Source organism: Chionomys nivalis, chromosome 1, assembly GCF_950005125.1.
Source record: "Chionomys nivalis chromosome 1, mChiNiv1.1, whole genome shotgun sequence".
Taxonomy (NCBI): Eukaryota; Metazoa; Chordata; class Mammalia; order Rodentia; family Cricetidae; genus Chionomys; species Chionomys nivalis.
The window spans coordinates 196,641,971-196,665,101 of NC_080086.1; the positions used below are offsets into that span (position 1 = coordinate 196,641,971).

The following is a 23,131-nucleotide window of genomic DNA, read 5'->3' on the forward strand; positions in this document are numbered from 1 at the left end:
CACAACTGACTGTAACTCCATGATGACTTCTGGCCTCTGGAGGTAGACACATGCTTGTGGTACACAGGCATACATACATTCATACATGTACATGAAGTAAAATAAATTGTCAAGGACAAGGGTGAAAGAAAAATTTAAAAACTGAGTGGCAATTACATCATAGCACTCAAATTATTAAAGGTTCTATTATATCACAACATTCAGTCTGCATGGGGTACAGCAGCTGCTGTTTGGGAGTTCTGTTCTGGGGATCACTAACTGAATGATGTTTCTGAAGGGCACTTTAGCTACTTATTTCTAAAGCATTTAGCATGCATGTAATATACACTGACACAGTAATGCAAGTTACCATTATTTAATTAGTTTCAAAGAAATAATCAGAGATGTTCCTGATAATTTGTATATAAAAATATTGACAGGACTCCCATCTTGAAATTTAAAAAATGCCAAAACATCTATAAGTTACACATACATACAACACACACACATATACTAGTATTGCAATAAAAATGTCTTTAAAATCTATTGTGCAAATGAAATACATATTGCTCTGTAATGCGCTATTTAAGTACTGACTGCAATTAGAGACTTAAGTTTATTATAATCAGCCTTTGCCACTTACTTGTGAGTGTACATAAGACCCTTTAGCTTCCTTCTGTATGCAACAGAAGCAATAAAATGCATATTAAATCATTATTATTAGCAAGAGCAAATAAGTTAAAATACACAGAGCACAGATCACTGCTGTCACAATGTAAGCATTCAACAAATACTCTCCTAATGAATAAAATGTATAAAAACACAAGGCTGTGCAGAAATACCCTTTACCTGTGAACTTACTTTCAATTTCCCATGTTCATCTGCTGTCTAAAAGTATTAAGTGGAGAATTCCAGAAATAAACAATTCCAAACATTTAAATCACATGCCATTTACTCTAAGTAACAGGATGCGTCCTTCCAGGACGAGAACTGCCCATCTGCCAGGAGTTTACACGCTGCTATGACAGTGGCCTGCTGGTCACAGAAGGACTTAGTTACAAGAGGAGCATCCCCAGCCTCACAGCGCTTCTGCTCAAGTTTCTCTTACTTGAGTTAACAATGGCCCCAAAGGACAAGGCAGTGTCGGTCCCTAAGAGTAAGAAGACAATTCAAATATGCTCAAAATAAATAGTGGGACTCCTTTAAGTGAAAAGGTGAAAGCTGTCAACTTAAAAGAGAAGGAAAGTGCATTTCCATATAAAGGGTTGCTGAACTCTAAGGTCAGAACAAAGGCAGAGCTGGTCTCCGAGATTTGGCTGTGGTCACAGTTTCAGCAATCTCCCCAGATAGGGAACAAGCCTGTGGGAAGCAGGACTCCTGAAGACGTCAGGTCTTACTTTATTCACTTCACTAACTGAGCAACTCCTAGCCGAGGTTCAGTAGCAGAACATGGACAGTGGCTAGTGACATGGGAGAACTTTATTTCCTTCTTTACGGTCTTCACCATTCATGCCAGATATGTTCCTTATCATGTTAAAACAGCATTTCATACACTGACAGTCATGTAACATTTTCAGAGCGAACAGGGAAACAGTCTGAAAGGCTTTCCTCAGCTGAAGCATTCCAAGAACGACTGCTTAAGCAAGGGCATGGGCAGGACAAGAACATAATGAAGCAGAAGGAAGATTCTGTATTTGAGGGTCTATAGTCTATAACCCAAGGCCAAAAGGAAATTCTCTAAATGCAACGGATGCAAGAGAAGTAATACACATAATTTGGAGCTTTCACACTTTCATGGAAAATGTACCATGTCTAACACATAAAATTAACTTAGGAGCAGAAAACCAGTATATGGCATGCTCTAATACATTTAATGCGTCTGTGTAAACATGATGCTCACACATACCCATGTGCCCAAACATGGGGAAAAAAGACTGTAAAAAGTACTATGAAGAAGAAAAGAAAACCTGTCAATCTAGAGAGGATTTATCACCAGGAGTCCAGGGATGAACTGTCAAAGGAGGTCTGTTGAAGAGAAGGCATGACATTAGGTAGAGAAGTCTGTGTCGCTGAAGAAGAGAACATGGGGAAGCTAGAAGAACCCAGGCTGCAAAGCACTCCAGCAGCGACAATCCACAGCACAGAGCCCATTCTTCAGCTTCCTTCTCAAACTGTCAAGAGGCCTCTGGACGGACTCAGAGCCAGTCATAGCTGTAGGAGTTGGGCTACTCTTGGTGTGTTTAATGTGTTCATATAGTTACTTGTTGGCATGGTACTTCTGGGAAGGGGGCTAGGAAAAACTACTTCTGAAGGTGTGTGTCACCAAAGAACAAAGGACAAAAGGCAGGGACAGCAGCTGGGGCAACATTAATGATCTTCAGTGGATTACAATGCTGTGGAGATACAGATCCAACAGCAATATCCCAACTCCCCAGGAGAAGATCTAATATCAGTATAAATAATGAAACAACACAGGACAGCAAAATAAATAAAGAGGTTAAGAGAAATGTAGGCCCATATTTCTACATGGTATGGCAACCAGAATCCCTGGCCATAGTTGGCACCTGAGACAGGAGGTGGTCGGTCCCCTAGTCTGTCGCCATCCCTAACAAAGGGTGAGGATAGTGTTCTGATCCTTCTTTGTAATTTGGAGGATGCCTAAAAAGAGATGTTAATTTGGCCTATGAAACAGAGCTGGCATACAGAGCAGGAATTCATGACAGAGCAGGCATAGGTAGATGTGGATGTGACCACAGCCATTCACCTGGTTACCTAGGAAACAGAATGCTAATGAATTTCCCCCTCAGTTTATGTATTGGTTTATGAGGCTGTTTGGAGAATTAACGCAGAGGAATTTTCAGGATGTGAACTCAAGATTTCATGACAGATCACTGAGAATCTCCCTCCCAATAAAACCATGTTTGTTGTGTCTTTAATCCAACACCTCCCCTCTGGTCCAGAGAAATAATTTAGGGTATGGGCTGACACTGGATCCCGACAGAGAAATCAAATTTAATTTTTAAAACAAGAGAGGAAAATGTAAAATGCCATGTGTCTGAAACCAGATCTAGGAGCGCTAAATGTAATCTTTTTCTTTGTGCTTTCATTTTGCAATTTTGTTTGAATTTGTGCTCGATTCACCTAAGAGATGATGCATAATCATTTAGTTTTGCGTGGTACTAAATGTAAGGATTATTTCCTATCTCCCAATGACTTTTACAAATTAGTAGATTTTTACAAGTTTAATTCACTTGGAATAAAGGGTCCTTTTCAATGAGTTACATGATATTAATATTTCTCACTTTAAATTATATATACATATATGTATATGTGTATGTGTATGTATATATATGTGTATGTATGTATGTATGTATGTATGTATTTCTAGACATGGTTTTTCTGTGTAGCCCTGGATGTCTTGGAATGAAACTTGCTGTGTAGATCAGGATGGCCTCAAACTCAGAGATCTGCCTACCTCTGCCTCCTGAGTGCTGGGATTAAAGGCACTGGCCATTATGCCTAGCTTAAAATTTTGTGTATTATTTATTTTATATTGTGCTTATGTATGTATACTCATGTCTGCACATGTGGAAATCAGAAGACAGTTTTTAGTAACATGCTATTGGCACCAATATTTTCCATAATTAACTCAGCATCTTTCTTGAGACCCTTTCTCAAAATAAATAGATTAAATAAATCAATTTGGTACCTACCCCTTTAGAGCCTGATGTATACCAAAAAGTATTTTAGGATTATGAAAGACAGAATGCTGCTACTGTCAGTCTTAACAGGATCATGATCCATTGACTTTTTGAGAACATGTGATATGTAATCTAACATAAGAATGCTATTTATTCAGTGTTCATTGAATCTAGCTGTCAGAATCTGTGTTGTTTTGTTTTGTTTTTCATTTCTACTGTCACCCCTTTGCTTCCAGTTTTCCATCAGAAGCCTGGTGTAAAGTTAAGATGATACCTTTACATTAAAGATACATTACCTTTGACCCGATGCAAGCTAAAACATTAAGCCATAATTATCTGGAACAGGCTGCCAGCCTCTGCTCGCAGAAAGGTCTCCTTCTATAGGCCCACGCAGTGCTCTGGCACCCAGTAAGAGACATGGAGGAGCACCAGGCTACAGAATCTTAAATTCCCCTCTACTCTGTCCTTTTCAAAAGAACCAGAATTATTACTATTCACTTGAACATTTCTGAAATAAAGTTATATGCCACCTTCCATACATACCATGTTATGGTCCACTTCCCACTGAGTAAGCAGATGAATGGACAGAAACAAAGACAGACAGATGCACTGTTCTGCTACCAAAAGAAAAGTAAGTCAAGTGTTCAAACATTCTCACATCTGAGAAACACTAAAAAAAATTTTTTTTTTCATGAAAAGAAGATTCCATTGACAGAAATTTGCAGGGACAGTTTCCTGGGGTTCAATTCACAGTCAACAGTATCCAGCTCACCTGCCATCCCGCTGAGCAGCACCGCCATCTGTCACTGTCTTGACAAATATCCCCAGCTTCTCCAGTCCTGCATCAGCTCCAACGCCCATTCCAATGATGCTGATGCCAAGCCCATCCTCATCTAGAGAAAGAGAAGACAGTGAGCAGCAGTCTCTGTTCTGTTCTTGCTGACCTAGCTGGCGAGGCTGCTTGTTGCTTCTAGCTTTGTTCTTTATTATTGCACAGGGAAGTGATATGCTTGCCTTCACAGATCAAGGGGACCCAAATGGTTCAAGAGTTTCAAATATTTTCTGCTACTGTTGGCAATCCAGTGTGGTCCCAGGAAAGACAATAATTTGGTTCTTGAAGAATCAATGAATCTCAAAACAGAGTCTTTCATTACTTTATACCATGTTTTAGACATGGACAAAAAAAAAACACTCAACAACAATTATAATTTTAAATAAATGTAACCCACAGTTATTTGGAATCTTTTCATTTTTATCATCTACTCAGGTTAAGAAGATTGTATGAACCTTGGATTTGGCTCAGTGGTCCAGCACTTTCCTACTGTGCTTTATGTCCTGAGACTGATTTCTAGCACAATGAAAATAAAACAGAAGAAAAATAAAGAATGGATGTACAACAGAGAACACTCCTCTATGCTTCTATACAAGCAGCTAAGCTCATCAGTAACAATATATGGATGGGCACACCTGTATGTGTATATAAACATACACAGGCAGACCACACTGATGTATATTTAGCGTTTCTTTCCTTTACACAAATAAGTATTCATTTCTTTAGGCATTACACATTTAAAATTCATGATACCTCGTGGATAAACTTTTAGAGATCTCAATCATTTCTAATGACTACATAGTATTTATGACAATATATCACAGTATATTCAATCATTTCTCTGTTAATAATCAGTCACCTTTATTTCCATTTTATTGGCCCTGTGAGCAATACTGAAAGTTATATTTCAAATTCTCTTACAAATCATGTGTCTATTCACATTTCCATTTGTCCTTTCCATGAGCAAATGTAGCTCCACCACCAATAAAATATGAAGGCTGTGAAGGTTATTTGTCCTGGTAGCCTCAAAGTCTTTGTAATCATGATTTAGCAGCAGTACAAAAGAGATCCTAGCCAATCAGTGGAAATGGGTCCAAGATGGGACATTAAAGGAAAACTAACCATAAATTCAAGAGAATGCAACTAAATAACTTTCAGCAATTGTTATTATATTCATAATGTGATTCAGAGGAGGGTTAGCCTCAGTGATCATTAGCTGTCACTGGCTACTATCTTAAGAATAGCTGTGTTCTAAGTACATCTAGACAACCCTGCATCTTGATCCCACGTTGATTTCTAAAGATGTCTTTAGCAATGCTGTATCCTCTTGGATTCTGTGGCGTCTTCTCTGCACAAGTGATATGAAGTTCAGCCGAAGATTTGATTGCTGGCAGAGGATTCTGCTGGTGAGAACATAAGCATCCACTGACGTGTGAGTGCTCACTGAAGACCACTGGAACCCCTGACACATACGTGGTTTCTCATATTTATTTCATTCAAATAATTCCTCTTCTATAAATAACCTGAACTTGATCCAGAGGATTCTTTTGCTAAAGATTTTCCAACTTTCATTCCACTGTGAGAATTTCTCCCCAGAGTTCTCTCGTGCTTGTGAAGGGTTGATGTGTTTTGGCAGAGCTGGCTGGGTGGGGGTGGTTGCATATTGGTCATCCCTGTGGCTTTCTTCCCTCTTACAAGAATTTTCTGGTGTGTATCATGGTAAACTGATGGTTGATGTTATGCACAGATAACGGAGTCCCCCCAAAACCAACCAGGAGACCAAATCCTGTATGTAAAAGCATAGAGTCTATTCTTACACAAGTTTGCAAACTTCGTCTCTCTCTGCGTCCAGTGTATTCCCCACTCCAGCTCAGTTAGAGTTGAGGTTTTATAGTAGCAAAGGTGGAGGTGAGGGATTTCTAAGGTTTAGAACCCCTGACTGGTGAAAAGCATGGGTGTGTGTTGGCAGAAGATCCTATCTACAATGGTTGGAACATTAGGAATTTCCTTTGGTCTCTTTCTGGGTGGTGCCTGGGTGGACTCAGTTGTGGTCTTTATCCGAAGGGTAAACTACTGAGATTCAGGCTTCTATAGAGCTTGTCTGGCTGGGCCATACAGTTGTCTGAGTCAAGCTGCGATAGTCAGACATTTTCTGGAGTGAATTTGTTCCTACAGTTGAGGGCTTTCCCATGAGATTCATAGCTAGGTCAATGCCCAAACCTTAAGGGACAGTTCTATAGACACTTCCACAGGGAGGAGTGTAACAGGGTTTCTCTCCACCTCCATTCTGCTCCCTCCCCGGCCCCAGGAAATCTTTGGAGAATTAGAATTTCTCCAGGATTCTGGCTCTCTTCACTGCACAGCATGGGTTCTCCTCATTATAATCACCACAGGTCAAACTAAGAGTCAAAGCTTCCAAGGTTTTCTCTCCGATCTCCACACTGTCAAGACACTGAATCCCCACAATTATCCTCATGAAAATTATTTATTTGTTTTAATATCTATTTTCCCTCCCTCAACTTAGGGCTTCTTAATATCCTTTTTCTTCTTTCCATAGCTTCTCTTATTGCTCTAACTAGAAAGTTATTTCATTTGATTTGATCTATAGAGCATGTTTTGGAAAAAGTAACACTAGCTTGAGACACCTTGAATCTTAATGCAAACTTCCTACAAGAAGAAATGAACAACTGAACTGCAAAATATGGATTGAATAGCATGACCAACTCACACAGATGACACTCCCAGGATCTCATCTTTCTCTGTTTATAGGAAGGAGTGAAGTTTGGAAATCACAAACTCTTGGGAAGAAGCCAGTAGTGGGCCAGAGAGAATGCTCAACGCATAAAGGTATTAAGCTTGCATCCTAAATTCAATCCCCAGAACCCACACAGTGGAAAGAAAGACTGGATTCTGGCGAGGTGTCTTCGCTTCAAATGATGTACCTCAGCACACGCAACCGTCCCTTTCCTCAGAGATTTAATACATATAATTTATATAAAATGTTTAAAACAATGCAGTACTGGCTCTGAGTACTGGTCTTTCTTCCTTTACACATTCCTGGGGACATACAAAAGCATTAAGTAGACAAAGCCGTCAGGAAAAAACAGTGGGTCCCTCATATTATAGAAGATGCTGTCACCTGACCTGGAGGTCCAGGCTTGCTTCCTCTCAGGAAAGAGGTTCTTTCCTGGTACAACATTGCTTTCATTGCCAGTGAGATTTGAGCCTGTATCCACTGGACTGTGGGTTATTAGATTTCCTTTCCCGTAAAATGCCAGTTTTTGTACTGAATTTTGTGTCTTTATTCTGATGATTTTAAAAGATTCTTAGAATATTACGGTTAATTTTGTTAGCTATAATGAAGTTTTTCATTTTCCTATGGATTTTTTCTGACATAATTGTCTTTATCATGTTGAGGCTGCACATAATCAAATTGGTGTCATCTCTTCTACGTTCTGCTCTCACATTTTGGTTGTGCTATTCCCACCAACCTAGGTGATAGACATTGTTGAAGATTTTCTCTAACTAGGGTATCATTCCTTTCTAGCATTTGATTTTCATGTGTTTGGAGTTTCTTACACACGATGGAAGAAAGGTACTCAACTGGGGATTTTAGGTAGATGCTGAATTATGTCAGACTTCATGCCATATTAAATTCTCCCTCATATGATTTTTTTCTCCTGTATTTTCAGTTTTGTTCACTGACCAGCCACTGTAAGTACAATTTGTCCTGATTATAAAAGCTTTATATTAGATCAAAATATCTGTCAAATTAAATCCCTTATATTTTCCCATTTCCCTCAGGACTGGATCTTTCTATATAAAGTACATTATTATTTACACAACACCCTCTTGTAACTTTGTTGACAGTTCTGTCTATATTTATAAAAATTCAGAGTGAGAGTCTGTACCAAGCCTTTTACTTGGGAATATGGGAAATCCACTGGTTGGCTTAAGTTTTACTTTTTCCCCCTTTCCAGTGCCACTCTATATCCGTGGACATGGATATCTGGTCTGGAATCTCCCATATAGTTCAGGCTGGCCTTGAATTTATGGTGACCCTCCTTCCTTAGCCTTACCTGTGCTGAAATGAAAGAAATGAATCACCATACCTAAGAAAATAGCTGACATTTGCTGTAGATTAAAATATAACTAAATACCATATTTTAAGTAATAAATATAATCAGTATTTTCTTGCTACTTACAGGAAATATATTAATATTTTACTCTTAAGTTGCACATATAAATCATGGGAAAACCTATTTATTTTTTATGCATCTGGAGGCAGATCTCCTCCACAAATTATCTTACCAATTCTAATATTTTAAAATATAAATTATGTCTCCAAGATATATATATATATATACACACATATACATATATATATAGGTATGTATGTATATATGAGATTTAGTTACATGTCCCCTTAAAGGATCAAGTGTTATAAAGACTTGGGTCCTCAGTTTGGCACCAAGAAATAACAGAACCTTGGGAGGCAGGACCTAAATAGAGAACTTAGGGTGTGCCCTTAAAGGGAACACATGGAAACCATCCATTGGTCTTCTTTTCTATTTTCTGGCTGTTGAGAGGGGAGCATCTTCCTCTGGAACACACTCTACTCTACTCTTCAGCACAGACTCCACACCAAAGGCCAAGTGCAATGAACTGAAACCATAAACTAAAATCAGCGTGCGTAGGAGCTGTTATCTCAGGTGCTGTGTTTCAGTCAAAGCCTGATGCACCAGATATGGATACAGATATATTGGTGAAGAGATGTTTTGCAAACTTCATCTTTTGTTCTTTATGCTGGTCATTTCATTTAAACAACATCCCATGTTTATCCTCTGTCTTTAGTTGAAGCATTTTCCATGCTCTCTGATGTAAAGATAGAATTCTCCATTGCTTTGTGATCTGCACCTTGCGGAATTCATAGGCAGTGTCCATCACCAAAGAACTTACAGTTTTCACCTACATGTTACCAATTATCTTTCTATGTGACTACAGACTTTCTTCTCTACATGGTATGGAATTAACGTTGCTCATAAAGGACTACCTTTTCTCCATTTTCTCTAACGTACTCTAAAGAGATTACATTATCATATTAACATTTTATTTCACTTACAATTCTGAAACTCTGAGTAGGTGCTATAGCCTTCATTTTTTAATAGTCTATTAGTGTTGGGTAAAATCTCTTACAGGATTTTTGGCAGCATGTGCAAGTTTTAGTGCCATTCATTTTATCTGAAAAAAAAAGGGGGGGGTCCAAACAACAGTGGTTTTGTGTGTTCTTTATGCCCATGGAGCCATCTGGGTATGAAGCACTTCAACGTTTTACCGGTAAATACCATTCTAATGAAATGTTTTCATGTTTTACGCAATAGACACTATTTCAATTACTACTATGTCAACTTGCCAATCTCTTATATTGATTTGGATAATTTATAATGCTAGCAAATAATAAATCATTTCTAGGTACTCATCATTTGTGTCAGAGAAATTCAGTGCCTGATAACTCTCATTTGTATTTATTTACCATATATTACTAATTTGCCTTTAGTTGAAATTTTCAATAGTTGGATCTAGTTGATGAGAAAAACCTTGCACTATTAATTTTACTATTTTTTCATTTCTGTGTCACTTATATTGCTGTATTTATAGTTTCTCCCTGCCTTGTAATTTGTCTTATGCTGTTTTGAACATAATCTTACTTAACAGCCAAAACTTGATTTGAACTTCATACATTTATGCCATATGTGTGCTGTGATGAGAGGTGTGTGCCACATCAGACTTGTGTGTCGCGGTTTTAAAAATGACTTGGCATTTTTAAAGATAACATCACTAAGGACTGAAGAGCCAGGGGACAGTAGCTTCATCTTTTTTCAGCACCTCAGCTTCATTGTTCATTTTTCTTAGACCAGTTGGTGGCTAGGAGAATCTGCTGCCTGTGTACCTTTCTATTAGGCTTTGTAATTTTAACTGATACAGAGACAAAAAAGAAAAAGAAAAAAAGAAAAGAAAAGAAAAAAGGAAAAGGAAAGAAAAGTAAAAAGTACCAAGGAAGACTTGGATCCAAGCCATGCAACACTTTCTGCCATTACAGCAGGTGTTCAAAGCAGGACAATCAACTTCAAAACTATTAAATAGTAACTCATGAACAGTTATTTCTACTTTAGTACATAAGAGATAATTGACTGCTGTGTAGTACTCCATTGTGTAAATGTACCACATTTTCCTTATCCATCCTTCAATCGAGGGACATTTAGGTTCTTTCTAGGTTCTGTCTGGCTATGACAAACAAAGCTGCTATGAACATATTTGAGCACATGTCCTTGAGGCACGATTGAGCATCCTTTCGATATATACCCCAAAGTGGTATTACGGGTTCTTGAGGAAGGTTGTTTTCTAATTTTCCGAGAAATAACCATACTGATATCCAAAGGGACTTTACCAGCTTGCACTCCCACCAGTAATGCAGGAGTGTTCCCTTTATTCCACATTCTCTCCAGAATAAGCTGTAATAAGATCTTGGCAATTCTTACAGGTGTATGATGGAATTTCTGAATTGTTTTGATTTGCATTTCTCTAATGGCTAAGAATGCTGAGCATTTCCTTAACTGTTTTTCAGCCATTTTAGATTTCTCTGTTTAGATCTATACTCCATTTTTTTTATTGGATTATTTGTTCTTTTGATGACCAGCAGAAAAAAATAATGACATTTGCAGGCAAATGGATGGATCTAGAACACATCATGTTGAGTAAGGTAACTCAGACCCAGAAACACAAACATCATATGTACTCACTATGGCTTTCAGATATAAAGCAACGAAAAGCAGTCTACAATTCACAATCCCAGAGAACCTAGACAACAATGAGGACCCTAAGAGAGACATACATGGATCTAATCTACATAGGAAGTAGAAAAAGACAAGATCTCCTGAGTAAATCGGGAGCATGGGGACCTTGGGAGAAGGTAGAAGGGACAGAGAAAAAATGCATAGATTAATAAAATCAATAAAAAATAGGGTAAAGATCCAAACAGAATATGAACACTACAAAGATAATTGACTGTTATTAATGCTATTTTATTATAGCAACTGAGTAAATTTAAATGCCATGGTAAATTAAGTTGTCTTTTAATAGCATGTACTTGCATGGTCAGCTGTGTATAATCATCTACCTACCTCAGAGGCTATTTTCCTTTTGTGCTGGAACAGATTGCCTGCCCCCCTTCCCTTCTGCATGGACAAAATCCTCCTTGCCTGGGGGCCAGGGCTAAGTAATTATTTCTGTTGAGAATGTTTTAGTTCTTCAATTTTATGCTTTTTTGATCATAGATGTCAGTGACATTTCATAGTTTCAAAACAATTGCACAGTAATATGAGAAATATGGTTGCTTGTGTTCTTACTTTCAAAAAAAGAGAGGTGGTACCATTGTTTCTGTGCTCCCTCAAACATGCTGTACTGTGGAGGTCCAGACTGAGTGCAACATCCTCCATGCTCCTAGGACATTATCAGCCCAGGTGTCTCACTACGTGATATCTCCTTTATATTATTTAAGACAAGTGTTTGTCCATCAGTCAGAAGAAGAGGAGACCTGCCACTAGTCCAGCTAAGAGCCATACTTGTCTGGGTCAGACATGGGACACATAACCTTTGGACATTAAGAGGAAAAATGTCAGCAAACAATGTATAGCAGACAACTGGTAAATTATTAAAAATCAAATTATGAAGAGAAAACTTCTGTGCAGACAGAAAAAAAGATTTTCATAGCAACAGCTATATGATCAAGAATTATTACTTTTATTTTGCCCTACTGTTGATGCCTATCTGTGAAGCCTATTAGTCACGGGTCAGGATGATTTTACCATTCTTTTCCAGAACTTCTAAAACACCAAAAGACAGTTTGGACTGTACATGTGATCAAATTGTTACCTATTTCTTTTATTTCTTTTAAGAATCTTTGAATATAAGCATCTGAAATCTTTTTTTTTTGTTGTTGTTGTTTGTTTGTTTTGGTTTTTCGAGACAGGGTTTCCCTGTAGCTTTGGAACCTGCCGTGGAACTAGCTCTTGTAAACCAGGCTGGTCTCCAACTCACAGAGATCCGCCTGCCTCTGCCTCCCAAGTGCTGGGATTAAAGGCGTGCGCCACCACCGCCCAGCGCATATGAAACTTTAAAAAAAAAATGTGTCTTATTTACGTTTTCAGACTTCTCAGATAAGTGTTTTTTTCTTAAATGTTAATTTTAAAGAAACATACTAATATAACTTTTATTTTGAGGAAGGCTTTTACTGTATATTTTATATTAAAAATGATATCACTTTCCGATTTCCCATGCTCTTGGGTAGGTAGAATTAACATAGTAAAAATGGCAATCTTACCAAAAGCAATTTACAGATTCAATGCAATGCCCATCAAAATCCCAGAAAAAAAAATTCACAGACCTCGAAAGAATAATACTCAACTTCAGATGGAAAAAAAAAATAAACCCAGAATAGCCAAAACAATCCTGGACAATAAAGGAACTTTTGGAGGCATCACAATCCCTGACTTCAAACAACTACAGAACTACAGTACTGAAAAAAGCAGATAGGAGGATCAATGGAACCGAATTGAAGACCCAGATATTAGTCCACACACCTATGAACTCCTGATTTTTGACAAAATTAAAAAAATATAAAATTCAAAAAAGAAAAGATATCACTTTCCCACACAGCTGGAAATAATAGCTTCAATTTTTATCAGGTCTATATCTAAGAATTTTATATTTTCCAGATTATTATGATAGTAAAGAGGTTCTAATGTTTGTTCAAATGTAAGGGTTTTTTCTTTTTAAAAATCTCATGTTTTACCAGCTGAATAGGTCCTCTTTAGAGATCGATTTAAATGGATGCATTTATATTAGTCTGTTCCTTGTTTCTTTTCTGCCTGTTAGATCTACTTGTGAAAGAAATGCAGTGAGGTTTTGAATAATTCTATTTCCTTTAGTTATTTTCTATAGTTTTCTACTTTAAATTTTAGAGTGAAATACATACAAACAATATGGTTTATTTCACTCCTTATCCATGAGGCATGTTAAAGAAGAAAGTAAGTATGTCTAGTGATAAAAACATGTAATCCAAGCACTTGGGGACTGAGAAGAGATTAAGGAATTCCAGGCCAGACTGGGATACACAGTGAAACCACTACTCACACTCCAAATACAAACCAGAAAACTCAGACAAACTGGATGAGGTTTATGATGCTAGCATTTGGTATGCTGAAGCAGGAGGATCACAAGTTGGAGACCAGCTGGAGCGATCATAGAATTCAAGGGCAATCTGAGCTACATCAACAAAAATGAAACAAAAGTGTTGGACCTAACAAATACACAAAACATAGCCACATCATAAAGCTACCTATTATACCCCTTCCAACGCTCCTTACTCTTGGTGACAGTGAAACTAACTATTTTATCCATAATTACCCCCAAAACACTAACCAATAAAAAAAAACACCTTAATCACCTGTGTATCCTTATTTAATTTAATGATGTAATATGATGCTCAATTTTCTCTCGGCTAAATTCAAGTCAATGGAATCATAGCTGAAAGACTTCTCTGACTTCCTGTTTACGTAACAATCACACATGCTGCTGCATGGCTGCACTTCAGTGTTACTGACTAGAAACATTGTCATGCCTCAGGTGAATGCTTAAGTTGTTCTCATGTGTGGCTCTTACCAGCAATATGAGACACAAAGATTCTTTTTCAACATAGCAAAAAAAAAAAAAAAAAAAAAAAAATGAAGGAATCACTCTCCATTTCATTGTAACTCCAAATGAAAGTGTCCTTCAACTGGAATCAGGTCCAGTGAAATGCTGGGTAGTCAACACTGTATCTTCAGTCTTATGTTTAATATTTAAACAAAATTACCCTCTTTTCTTCATCTTTCCTGTCTTGAACAAGTTGGCTGTGTCTTTGCTTCCTTGATTAACAGTAAGGAAATTTCTAAGATAACTTGTATTCTTCACAGTTTTAGGTATTAGGGAAATCTTTTCTTTCCCCAAGAGAAGCACACCACTCTCAGTGGACAATGACAGTACAATGCATGACAGCTTTCAGGCTGGAAGGACCCGACTCCAGTCATTTCAAAGACCTTTACTCTTTTTCTTATTATTTTTTAAAACTGGTATTCTGTAAGATCGTTAATTTAGCTTTATCCATTAGGATTTCCTCCACTTTACTGGGGATCCACGTGGCATTTTCTTTTCTTTTCTCAAGAGAATGCTCTTCTGTTACGAATTATATATCTCCTCTATTGTTCCATTTTTCTCTTCTGTTGTCAGTTTATGTAGCATTCTTGGTTTTCTTAGGTGTTTGCTATTATTTGAAATAGGTTTGCGGACATTTCTTATATTGGATCTCCTAGGTCTCCAATGTGAATCTCAACATTAGCTATGCTTGTCACCTCAACTTCTGAAGTCAAAGTTTTCAATTGAAAAAATCAACAAATTTATTGTTGATAATGTGCTTAAGAATGTCTTTTTGAAGCGACTATTTACTATCCTTGAGTCTTTGTTTTTTTTGAATTCTTCAGTCATTTGGTTGCTCTGCCCTTTCTGAAGGCTTCTCAGATCTGTCCACAGGGCACAGTGCAGGTTCTCAGTGGCCATCTCAGCTCCATGTATCAATGCCTTCTGTGGTATGCAGACTGTCATTCCAAGGGAGAAACTCAGGACTATTATCTGCTCCCTCTTCTCTTTTTCCTTTTCAGTCTTCGATTGGAGTTTTCCTATTTGAAGCTTCTTGAATCTCACCATCTTCACTCCAAATCTTCCTAAGCTACCAGAGAGAGCCCATTCCACCACCACATTCTGATCTACTCTGCATGCATACCACCTCTACTGCAAACCAGGAAACTAGAAAAACATTCCTCAAGACCAGCTCTTGGTGGAGACTTACCTCATCAGTCCTCCCGGTAATACCAACAAAGCAGTGGGACACACACTCATTATCATCATCATCATCATCTTAGTCTGGATTACTCTTGATTTTCCAATCTAAAATTCCAAAGTCCTTCCATAATCCCCCCAAAAATAAATGGTCAGGTCTGTCATAGCAATATCCCATGATTCTAGTACCAATTTGTCTTAGTTTGGGCTATTATTACTACAACAAAGCACCACAACCAAAACCACAATGAGAGAAAAGGGTTTATTTGCCTTATACTTCTTCATTGCAGTTCATCATCAAAGGTATCAGGACAGGGCACAACCCTGGAGGCAGGAGGTGATGCAGAGGCCATGTAGGATAGCTGCTTACTGACTGACTTGCTACCTATAGCTTGCTCAGCCTGCTTTCTTATAGAAACCAAGACCATCAGTCCAGAGATTGCATTACCCACATTGGATTAGGCCCTCCCACTTATTAATTAATGTTCTATAAGCCAGCTTATAGCCCATCTTATTGAGGCATTTTCTTAACCAGTGACCCAGTTTGTGTCAAGTGGACATAAAACTAGCTGGCATACCTCCCATCTGAACCACCATCCGTGGCAGACAAAGGAGTGGGGTTGTTTGGAAGCTGGTAACATAATGGAATCCTTTAACAAATTATCTACTTAGAATCTGCATCAGCCCTTTTCGAAACTTGGCAAACTTTGAGGAGAGATACAAACTTTATTCAATTCTTATTAAAAGGCTCCATTCTGGAATAGCCATTCCACGTCACTCTCAGAGACAGGAAGATGAAAACACCAGAATCCTGCTCTACCTTTGAAATGGGATTTCCCTCTGTATGCTTCAACAACAACTCCTCCTGGTTGATATGACATCATGATGCTGCTAGCACTACTATAAGACCTGTTTTGGGTACTAGCTCCTCAAGATGGTTCCAAATTGGTTAAGTGAAATGGTGGCAGCATGGGACAACTGGTTATCAGAGTCAAGGTGGTAAGGATGACTCCTACCAGGCAGTCTCAGGCACTAATGGACTTCCACCATGTTGGACTGTTCGGAGCAAGCAGGCAGCACCGTATATCCTAGTAATGCTGCAGCTTAAGTTTTTAAGAAGTGCTTAGCATTTTAAGAAGTACTACTGATCAGTAAAGAATTACAGATATGCAATAAAGACAAATTCAGATGGAAAAGGCCTCTAATGAGTCACAGTGTTGGATAAATATCCATAGGCTTGGGAGAGAGAAGAAAAAGAAAATAGACAATTATAAAAAGAAGTAAATGTTTTCTTTTTTTAAAAAAAGTAAAATCTTTAAAGAGACAGAGTACAGACAGTCATAGATTAAAAAGGAGTAAAGAAAGAATAAGCCACATAAAGATGGAAAATTCACAGACAAACTGGATTATATATATTATTGTGTTTTCTTTGAATTTTAACTTGAAGGAGCTAAGTACAGAGAGACATTTATTATACAGGCTGCTATGCTAAACCAGCATGTATGTTACAAAAGTATCTTGACTTCAGAATTTGGGTCTAAGGATATGTTGCTTTGGAAAAAGAGGTTCTTATTTGTTTCCACAGAGGATGAAAACCTGTGGATTGCTTCCAGACTAATATGGTTTGATGCACCAAGACCCCCTGAAATGTTGCTGTGAATACACCCCCAAAAATACTTCACCCAATAAACAGGAGAGAGAAGTTATAGAAGAACTATACCCATATTCCCAAATATTGTCTATAAATGTTTTTTTATATTTTAAAGGGGATACGCTATATACAGATTTGCATTGGTATGGATCTGGGTTTATTGATACAAATTTAAGGTCAATTTTATATATATGTTTCTGCTCTTGATTAAGGTATTGTGTTTGTCCAGCTCATTTAAAAATGTAATGTATAACTAAGAAATATAGATTAATAGATAATTATCTATAATGGTCAAACTTGTAGTCATGTTAGTTAGGTTTTCTAGATATATAGAGATATATTTCAGTTAAATAGGTATTCTTCAAATCTTTCAGAGACCTTCAGAATATGACATTTAAAATGTTTTAAGAACTTAGGACTTTTCATGACAGTGAGACACATCTGCTCCTGGAAGCACTAATTACTTCAAGAGGAAGATGGGCATTGAAGATGCTCCTCATGGAGTTTGTTAACCATTTGGGCAAGAAACTTCTCTTGCCTAGACTGTTTGATGAACTGGGCATGTAGGACCCGCAGAGAAATGACTGCTGAACTTGCCTAAAGGTGAAACGATCTTTCAGGGTTCCTGCTACATGAAAGAGTCTGCTAGACATTCTGCAGGACACAGAAAAATGTGAATGATAATCTGCCAATATAGGCAGAACTGCCTTTGAAATTTTTTGCTTCATGGAAAAGTATGCTAGATACTATGAGCCTATAGGCTGATCATGGATGCCCCAACAGTACAGAACAACTCTGGGTGACTGTCCAGGCAGCAAGATGTCTCTTTCAATTCTAGACTTTTGGAAGGTGCTTACAATGCACTTTTTGTTTACTTAGGTAAATATATATATATATATATATATATATATATATATCCTTCTGATGGAGTTGAAGAATTGAGTTATAGTTATCCTTAGTTATGATAAAAGATAAAGTAGATATAAATATTGTAACTTGAATTCTTATTTGATAACTGTTTTGTTATATGTTAAAATTAAAACCTCCCTTTTTATTTAAACAGAAAAGGGCAGGTTGATGGAGGAAGGTCACTGGTTAATTAATAAAGAAACTGCTTGGCCCTGATTGGTTAGAACATAGGTGGGTGGAGTAAACAGAACAGAATGCTGGGAGGAAGAGGAAGTGAGCTCAGATGCAGGGCAGCTCTTCTCAGAGCCAGACGTCATGCAGCCAGCCACCAGGTCAGACATGCTGAATCTTTCCCGGTAAGCGCACCTAGTGGAGCTATGCAGATTATTAGAAATGGGCTAAATTAATACGTGAGAATTAGCCTAGAAGAGGCTAGATATGATGGGCCAGGCAGTGTTTAAAAGAATACAGTTTGTGTGTTGTTATTTCGGGGCATAAGCTAACCAGGCGACCAGGAGCTGGGGCGGCAGGAACACAGCCCGTAGCTCCCACTACAGCAGGTAATATGGAATTTCCCTCTGTATGCTGTGATTACCATTAGTGAATAAAGAAACTGCTTTTGACCTATAGCAGGGCAAAACTTACTTAGGAAGGGAAAACTAAAGTGAATTTTGGGATAAAGAAGGGCAGGGTCAGAGAGAAGCCATGGAGCCACCAGGGACAGACACTGGTTGAAATCTTGCCAGTAAGCCACAGGTATGTGGCAATACACTGATAAATAGAAATGGGTTAATATGTAAAAGCTAGCCAATAAGAAGCTAGAGATAACAGGTCCAAGCAGTGATTTAATTCATACAGTTTCTGTGTGATTATTTTGGAAAACCTAGCACCCTCCTTACTACATACCTTTCTCCAGTTCCACGGGGAAAAGTTCCAGCTTTTCCACTCGCTTCTCAAGCTCATACTCAGCAGAGGCAGCCACAGGGTCAACTTCATCATTTCTCCTGTCATAGTCTTCATTGGAGTATGTGTTGAATACCTGTAGCAAAAGGTCAAGAGTAAATGATAATACAGAAAAGATGCCACTTAATATCCTAAACTACATATCCCGATGAAAAACTACTATGATGCATTTCTTCTTTATTTCTTTTGATTTTGTGTGTGTGTTCACATAAGTGTATGTGTGTGTGAGGAGTGTGGTGTATATTTTGGGTGTGTCTATCTGTGATGCCCACAGAGAATCCAGAGGATGACAGTGAATATTCTGCTGCATCACTCTCCTTATTCACTGAGACTGGAGCTGGGTTTGTTGGCAGCCTACAAGCCATACCTGGATTTTTATATGATTTCTGGGGTTTGAACTCAGGTTGTTATGCCTGCTCATAAGTTCTCTTACCTAGTAAGGTATTCCCCATCACCCGATGCATTTCTCCTAACAATCATTTGATATTTAAATTTAATCAAAATGTTTAGAAAGGGATAACTGAATCCAAATAAAAATAACTTATAAGTTAAAAATGTATGAGTCACTTTGTCAGTCTCTACACTTTAAGAGAAATCAGTAGCCACGGACTGCTTCATGTGACTGGTAATATTCATCAAACTTTTTATTCAGAATATAATAACTAGTGTAATGCTCTGTGTCCTGGTCAAACTAGAGGAAAATACATTGAAGCTATCTTGCCAAATCCCAAAACTGAACCTGTCCTACAGTATGGACTATACTAGCCCCAGGGGTATAGTGTATCAATGCTATAATTAAATCTTAATCACAGACTTTCCGAAATTGATTTCCATTCTAAACTGCTCTCATCTGTCATCTCTCATTTTACTTGTATATAGATTTAAATTAAATTTTCATTGGGTCTTTCTAAGAAATTGCTATTAACATATTGCTCAAAGGCTGTAAAACAAATAAGATATTGACAGTCTTTTTCAAACTGAAGGCATTCAAAAGACTATGTGAGACCCTCAGACAGAGCCATAATAAATGTCCTATTTGCAAAGGAACTAAAGTAGTTATCAAGTCACTCAGGACACTGAAGAGCATTTGAAAGACAGGAATATATCTATTACAAAGCGCAATCAATATCTAAAATAAAAGCTGTCATTATCAATTCAATTCAAAATTTATTAACCATCTAAATTACGTCTAAAAAGGCTCTGAAAGTCTCCCCTCAAAATCTTAAAGCCTGGAAGTAAAAAGTTTCTTAAAATATATATTAAGAGCCAGGCGGTGGTGGCGCACACCTTTAATCCCAGCACTTGGGAGGCAGAGGCAGGCGGATCTCTGTGAGTTCGAGACCAGCCTGGTCTATAAGAGCTAGTTCCAGGACAGGCTCCAAAATCACAGAGAAACCCTGTCTTGAAAAACCAATATATATATGTATGTATATATATATATTAATAAAAACATAAAGAAGAATGGATGAAGGTAAATAATGAAGGCAATGTGTCTATGGCCTCCCTACTCCAGGGGAAACTTTAAATGCATTACTGGAATAACTGTAATTTTCTCCTTTGGAGTAAACTAAGAACACAGACAGACAGAGTGTCCACACGGGCAGACACAGCAGGAACCTCCTGGGCTCCACTTCTCACCAGCATGTCGTGGAAGTTCTGGACCCGAGTGCCTTCTTTTGACCAGTCCTCCCATTGCTCTCCTTGCTTTGATCTCACGCTTCCTGGAGTCTCACTTCCTCTCTACTAGGTTTCCCCACCATAGTAAATATTATTACAGTAGAATGCACATCTCTGTACCATGGAGTTTAGTATTTTATTTATCTTTACAAAAAATACGCTTTCTATGCCCTTATCAAATTATAAAACTCATGACATTTTCTTAGACCATTTTATCTTTCACTTCCAGCTTCTGGTTGTCTAATAGTTACGAAGTCAACTAAATTTTAGCTCACCAACTCAGCTATAGTGCTAGACTTGGGGAGCTAGTTTTCATCATTAGCTCACTCGTGATCTGAGAAACTATATGGGCACACAGACAAAAAAGATATGCATAATTGAAAAAGAAAAGTCAGAATTGAGTATTACAGAATAGCTATTATTGACCTGGAAAAGAAATGGATGTCAACAAACAATAACTAAAACTAACAAGTTCAGTAATGCGATGTTAATATTTAAAGTTTGTAATACAAAACATTAATAACTTTTGAAAACATAACAAAATTGAAAACCTAGATAAAGGCCCCATGATAAGTACTCACAATGTTGAATGATTTCCTTCTCTATAAAATACAGAAAGCCTTATATATAATTCCACATTATTTTTCTAAACTAAAATCTTCACTATTATAAAGACTACTGCGACTCCCAATTTACTATAAATGTCAGTTTGCAGTCATTTGTAAATTAAGTCAATTAATGTCAAAATCACATCTGTTTGGGGGGCAGAGGGTTGATAAGCTGAAAAACATAACCATGATCAAAAAAACTTACATCAAAACTTCATTAGCTAAAGCATTAGTTAAATATACTTCGATCCTAGATATATTAACAATTTTATATTCTGATCCACTTCTTTTATATTTAAATTAGTTACAGTTGTGTACTTAATAATATGGATGGAGTTAGATCTCCACATAAATATTAGAAATTCATATCATTAACAAAAATAGAATTCAGATTGACTAGGAAAAGATAAATAGCTATCTATCCTCAGGCATTACTGGGTGTTTGGTTCAAGCACCTCCTACATCCCTGGGTATAAAATCTGTAGATGTACAAACAAGGGCATCATTTAAAATTGTTTAGTAATTGTGTATAATCTATACATATCTTTGCATATTCTTTAACCCATCTTTAGATTGTTATAACCCCCCAAAATGTAAAAGTTGTATACAGAGTTGATATGCCACATCACTTAGGTAATAACGACAAGGAAGAATCCACAGTTCAGATGTATTACTTCCAAATGTTTTCAGTGTACAGTCACTGAGTTGATATAAAACATGCAGATACAGAAGAATAACCGCATATACTGTAATAGTGCTGAAAGCAAAATTATGTATAACTATCTGGCTGCAGGGAAGTTTACAGTTATCAGAAGTCTTAATGAAAACTAATGGGTTGGTTAAAACTCATTGCTGAAAAGCTGGGAACATAGTAGCTGAAGCCTTGCCTGGCAATTACAAGACACTTGGCACAATACTAACCCTGCATTAATAAAAATTAAAGAACTTGGAACGGTGGCACTGTCTGTAGTCAGAGCACTCAGAGGCCGAGGCAAGAACATCTCTGTACAACGCCAAGTGAGGGTTACAGAGGGGAACTGTGTTAAAAAACAACAGGAGAAATTAACCTCCCTGACAATGCAATAACATAACGAAGGTAAAAAAAAATCAGGGATTAAAGTAAAATATTGTGATGAAATTCAGAAAGGGCTTTCTCAACTCAAAGAACTGCAACTAATTAAAAATTCAGTGTCAACAACCTTCATCAAAAATTACACAAATATAAGTTATAGCCAGGAGGTATCATGTTCTTCCATAGAATTATGGGAAAATACAACAGTGTCCATTTGGTAACTATATGGGAGGAGGAATAAATAACTGAAGTTGAATGTGATAGCTCACTCCTGCAATCCAGCACTTTGCAAGGTGAAGCAAGACGACTGACCAAGAGTTTTGAGGCAAATCTGGTCTACAAAGAGAGTTCTATTCAAGATTATACTACAGTGTAAGTCCCCATTAAAAATAAATCCAATTAGACAAACTGAGCACATTTCAGTGACAGAAGGTACACCAAAATGCATGAGGCCCTGAATTTGATCTCTAACATATATTCTCTGTCTGTCTCTGTCTCTCTCCCACCCTCTCTCCTCCCTTACACATACACACAAATGATCTGAAAACATAAACCAATACTGAGCTAATGTTATATCAAAATACTCATAGAAAGACCTACAAGTGTGTGTACAAAGATGTACAAGGAGGGTCATTGGAGTACTATTCGTAACAGCTCAAAGCAAGAATTATCCGAATGTTCACCAAAAGAGAAAATGGCTTGGTGAGCAGAGAAATCTCAGACAGGTAAGTGACTAAAGAGGCCTGCATCTCTCATAGCATGGAAGACTCTACCACATAGATCAGTAAGCCAGAAATCACTGCAGGG

General features: G+C 37.5%; 1 protein-coding gene across 9 annotated transcripts in view; it reads right to left on the reverse strand.

Moving 5' to 3' along the window:
• Ppp1r9a (protein phosphatase 1 regulatory subunit 9A) overlaps positions 1 to 23,131 on the reverse strand; it is a 298,534-nt gene that overhangs the window by 112,426 nt on the left and 162,977 nt on the right. For all 9 annotated transcript variants that reach the window (XM_057760828.1, XM_057761229.1, XM_057761209.1 and 6 more), the window contains exons 3-4: positions 18,911 to 19,043; positions 4,453 to 4,573 (exon numbers count right to left, since the gene is read on the reverse strand). In XM_057760828.1, the coding sequence (XP_057616811.1) occupies positions 4,453 to 4,573; positions 18,911 to 19,043 (254 nt within the window). The remainder of the gene's footprint in view (positions 1 to 4,452; positions 4,574 to 18,910; positions 19,044 to 23,131) is intronic.